The 4,736-nt window shown below is 41.5% G+C and overlaps 1 protein-coding gene across 1 annotated transcript in view; it reads left to right on the plus strand.

Moving 5' to 3' along the window:
• Nucleotides 1-931: 931 nt before the first annotated feature.
• LOC103902089 (interferon-induced GTP-binding protein Mx) overlaps nucleotides 932-4,736 on the plus strand; it is an 18,850-nt gene continuing 15,045 nt past the window's right edge. The window contains exons 1-3 of the mRNA XM_009283094.2: nucleotides 932-1,229; nucleotides 2,762-2,957; nucleotides 3,910-4,047. Coding sequence (XP_009281369.1) covers nucleotides 1,011-1,229; nucleotides 2,762-2,957; nucleotides 3,910-4,047 — 553 coding nt within the window. The 5' untranslated portion in view covers nucleotides 932-1,010. The remainder of the gene's footprint in view (nucleotides 1,230-2,761; nucleotides 2,958-3,909; nucleotides 4,048-4,736) is intronic.

The raw sequence follows: 4,736 nt of genomic DNA on the forward strand, positions 1-4,736 counted from the left end.
GTTATTTCAAGCAAAAATGTATTTCTCCTAATTCATTTTCCCAAGTGTTTGAGTTAAACAGATCTTGTTTTTGGCAGGGGAGGAGGTTAAAAAAAATCTAGCTTTGAAAAAATACTGTTGGGGGTTTTTTCTTTAAATCATTCTCTCTGGAAATCACTTTCCCTGGAAAACGCCACATCAAAAGCCTCCAGTTTCTTCAGTCACCCATAGGAAATACCTCAACAAAACTTTTACATAAAGAAAAGCTGAACAAGAAAATAAAAAGTCTCCTAGTTTTCCCTTCTCTAACATCATGTCAAGCAAAGTCTACTTTTTAGAAAGGGTTTTAAACTATAGAGGGGGGAAATGAGATACTGAGCTTCTAAAATAGGTGTAAGACTTGCCTCTGTCAAGTGTTTCCACCGCAAGAGAGGTGAGTTGGCCGCATAGCAGACTATGGCTTGGTGTGTCCTACTCTCATTGCCGGTGGCCCACCCATGTAGACTCTCCTTGTGCAGCCACACAGCCCTGTACTCCTGACCCCAAGTGACTGGTTAAGCATTCGCACACACTCTCCAACCATGCCCAGCAGCTGCCATACTGACTGAGCTTCTCAAAACACCTTTCAGCAAAATATTTCATTGAGGAAAACTGGCTTTTTGCAAAAACTGATGTAATTCCCCCCCTGCCCCCCCAAAAAATACTCGTTTGCTCTGTGGCAACTTCTTTTTTTGAAAACACGAAGAAAGCGTAAAAGAGGTAGGGAGAAGTGTTTCAAGTCTATCCTCTGGAGAGCAATTTTAGTGATTTGAAAAGAGCTGTGGCACTTGATATCTACTGAGGGTTTGAATCAGTAAATAAAAGTGGTGTTTGATTTTCTCCGCTATGATCACAGTTGCAAGCTGGAGTCACTCAGTGCCCCATGTTTGATTTCAGAAGCTGTACAAAACAGTGGTTGGACCAGACAGTAATCACTATTTAGTGAAGCACTTACAGACAATCTACTTGGTAGACCAAAAAATCAACCGACCATGGATAAGAAGAGTGTAGCCTCCACTAAAAGACCCAACCTTGCCCTGGAGAACAATGGTTTTGCATCACCTTCCTTACAACCATCTTCAGAAGCTTTTGCAGTACCTCTCCCACCAGACTTAGAAGATGAAGGACTTCCAATGTTGGAGAACATTGAGAGAAAGCCTAACTATGAGCAGAAGGAGTTGAAGAAACAGTATTACGGAGAACAGGACAAGGTAAGGCAGATACCAGAAGAGGGCATAGATCTTCCCCACTGTTACTCCTGTGTTTCACTTTGTGCTCCAAAATGAATTCCCTTGCCTCTTTGGGCAATCTGCACTTGTTAGGTCTAAGCAGAAGAGTACTTTTGGGATCAGGGCCAAGCAGTCATTTGTGCAGCTAGGAAGATAGGTACCTGCAATTAATCTGCAGGCATAAAAAATGCAGGTGTAAAAAAGGGGATGGCAGCAGCCTAGCAGCCAATTTAATATGCAACGTGTATCTGTTTCATTGGCAACAATTAGCAAATGTTGAACAGAAATCCTAAAATCTGAGATATTTTTTTAGGCTCTGCTACCTTCAACAGAAACATAAAGAAAGGTTAATAATAAGCTGTGTTGAATATTTGACACTGAAAATGGATTGTTTTTAAGTCTGTGTCATAGTTAATGAAGTTCCTTGAGAACGGTTAGGACTTACTAGCTAGTAGACACCATAATGAAGATAGTGGGGAGGGGTTACCACCAATAAGATTTTAAAATACCTGCCTCCAGTAATGTGTGCTGCCTTTCTCGTCTTGAAAGAAAAGTCTGCTCTGTTTGATACATCTGACTGATAGACATATTTTCAGAGGTGGCTTTCTTAGACAAAGGTGATGGTGGGAAACTTCAATTTTTCTTTTCAAAAAATCAGGTATGAATGTGCCTGGCACATTAGGGTCTGTAAAATATTGGTGTTCTCAAAATTGCATTTCTAAATGCAGCAGTCAGACTGGAATGTGGAGAGAGGAACAGGGAGAAGAGACCAAGATGATCTTTATACACTTTAGCTGGGCATATTTAACAGCAGGTGGACCAGTTTTGTAAAGGGCTGGAAATTATTCAGTTTGTTCTCATGAAAATGAAGAGCCTGTGTTAGTATCTGGCACATGTATCAAAACCAAAAAATGACAATAATCAGTCATGTAAAACAAATCACTCATATTCATCCTTTACCCTAGCCTAAAATGAGGCAAAGAAAGAAGAGCCATGATGATCTAAAAGATTTTAGCCACCTGTTAAGGACGCTACAGCAGAACACTTTTGGTGTCTGCGCACAAACTAAATCTTCAAGCTTCAAAACAAAGATTTAATAAAGTATTTTATACTAAATTCTCTTATTACTGGGACTAGTCTTCATATGCATACACATACTTCAGTACATCTGTAGATGAGTGGAAGAAATTGGCAGTTATTAAACAAAATAAATTAACAAAGCACACTTAGTAACGAGGTCTCCTTTTACTCTTTACCTTCTCAGGATAGCTTACAAAGTTTGGTATGTTTACTAAGGATGGTCACTGAGCCAACCTCAACTGATTTTGTTGTATTTACAGACACCTATTTTTAATCTGGAGGTGCAAGGATGCACAGTGGTATGAAGCACAGCTTGATGCCAGTACATAAGGTTTAGTAGAGAATGATGAGCTGGGAAAGATGCCTAAAAGGGTTTTTTTGTGGAAACAACTTATTTTAAAATCACAGAAAATTCATTGTAAGTTTAACTCCAGCAGGCAGCAGAACATACCTTGTACAACCAATATGAGGAAAAGATCCGACCCTGCATTGATCTCATCGACAGCTTAAGAGGTCTCGGAATAGAAAAAGACCTGTCTTTGCCCGCAATCGCAGTGATCGGAGACCAGAGCTCTGGGAAAAGCTCTGTCCTAGAAGCCCTGTCTGGTGTTGCTCTTCCTAGGGGCAATGGTAAGAATTCGCCTTCTCAGGTTTTCACCTGAATTTCACTTTGATGAGGTGGAAGGGATTTTTTTCTTTTTTTATTTTTTTGGTCCAGGATTGGGTAACTCCATGACTGAGACTATATCTAAATTGTGAAGCTCCAGGGGCCTTCTCAGCTCTGGTTTCCAGTAGAAGAAATGGATGTGCAGGGTAACTCCAACAAGGCACATGTTCTGGGTGCTCAAGAGACCAGGAGTAAGAAGAATATAGCGTCGCGTACTTGCCCCAAACTGTGGACAGACTGAAAGGTGGCATCAGCTGACTCTGTGCATTTCCCAGCAAAGAGTAGTGCAGCAGAGTATCAGTTTCACATGGAAGACTAGTTTTGAAATTTGCTTTTTGGATTGGTTTGGGTTTTTTTAACAAGATTTTCTTACAGATACCTTTTTTTGGCAAAAAATGTACAAAGGTCTTTACTTACAAACATGTGCCTTGGATGTTATTTAAGTCAGAGAAGATTGTTGGAAGACTTTGCAGCTCAAGAAGATTCACTTTCCAGCTCTGTGTGTGTGTGTGTGTGTCTGTACACGCATATATAAGTTCTGCAAGTATAGGTTCTGCAAGTTCTGTATAAGTTGAGAATACCATCTAGTCTTTCAGGATGGACTTGAAGATAAGGTTTTCATAGAATGTAGGTGCAGCACTGAAACAGGTCACCCAGAGAGGTGCGAATCTCCATCCTTGGAGGTTTGCAAGACGAGATGTGGCTGGACAGAGCTATGGCGGACCTCAGCTAGTGCCGGTGACAGTCCTACTCTGAGTGGGAAGTCAGACGAGAGCCCTTTGGCAATGTCTCTTGGAACATTTCTGTGTCTCTGTGCAAGTATTAGGCAACCCTGTGTACACTACACAGTCCATGGCTGTGTATCATACATAACAACTGCTAAGAGAGTTACCTCTGTCTTTGGAACTGCTGCAGGTATTGTTACTCGATGTCCCTTGGAACTTAAACTGAAAAGAATACCTGCCACCCAGGAATGGAAAGGGAAAATTTGTTACCGCCACATCAGCACAGAGCTCCAGAATGCCTCTGAGGTGGAGAAAGCAATAAGAGAAGGTCAGTTGTAACGTGTTCCGCTCTGATATGGCTTGCTCAATCTCCTCTGAATCCTTTCTCTCCTTTTCTTAGGCTGAGCAGCAGTCCCCAGACTAGCAGTGATTATAGCCACAAGTAACACCAAGAGCTGAATTCAGAGCAGAAGAAGGTGGGGTAGCATAATATAACTCTCTCAAGACAGTTGTACTACTTACTACTTCAGTGGTGAAGATGATCCATGATGTCCGATAAAAGCTCAGGCTGTGTCCTCAGCTGGATGCTGTCTGCCTGGTTTGGGGAGGTTGTCTGTCAAATTGTAAACATGCAAAGCCCTAAATGCTTCCTGTCATCAGTCAAAAGCTCAGAGAATGCTTGAGGTGTCTGTGGCTGGAAATCTTATGATTTTGGAGAATATTGCAAGAAGGCAGAGTGGAAGGCATATAGAGCTTCTGCCAGCTAGTGTGACCACAGCCTCAATCATTGCCCTTCCCATGTCACAGCTTTACTGTTATGGTATTTCATGCTGTATAAGGAAAAATTTTTCTTACTGTCCTGGTTTCGGCTGGGATAGAGTTAATTTCCTTCCTAGTAGCTGGTACAGTGCTGTGGTTTTGATTTAGTCTGAGAATAATGTTGATAACACACCGATGTTTTAGTTGTTGCTGAGCAGTGCTTACACTAGTCAAGGACTTTCCAGCTTCCCATGCTCT

The sequence above is a fragment of the Aptenodytes forsteri genome, unplaced genomic scaffold, assembly GCF_000699145.1.
Source record: "Aptenodytes forsteri isolate BGI_AS27 unplaced genomic scaffold, ASM69914v1 Scaffold2, whole genome shotgun sequence".
Classification (NCBI taxonomy): domain Eukaryota; kingdom Metazoa; phylum Chordata; class Aves; order Sphenisciformes; family Spheniscidae; genus Aptenodytes; species Aptenodytes forsteri.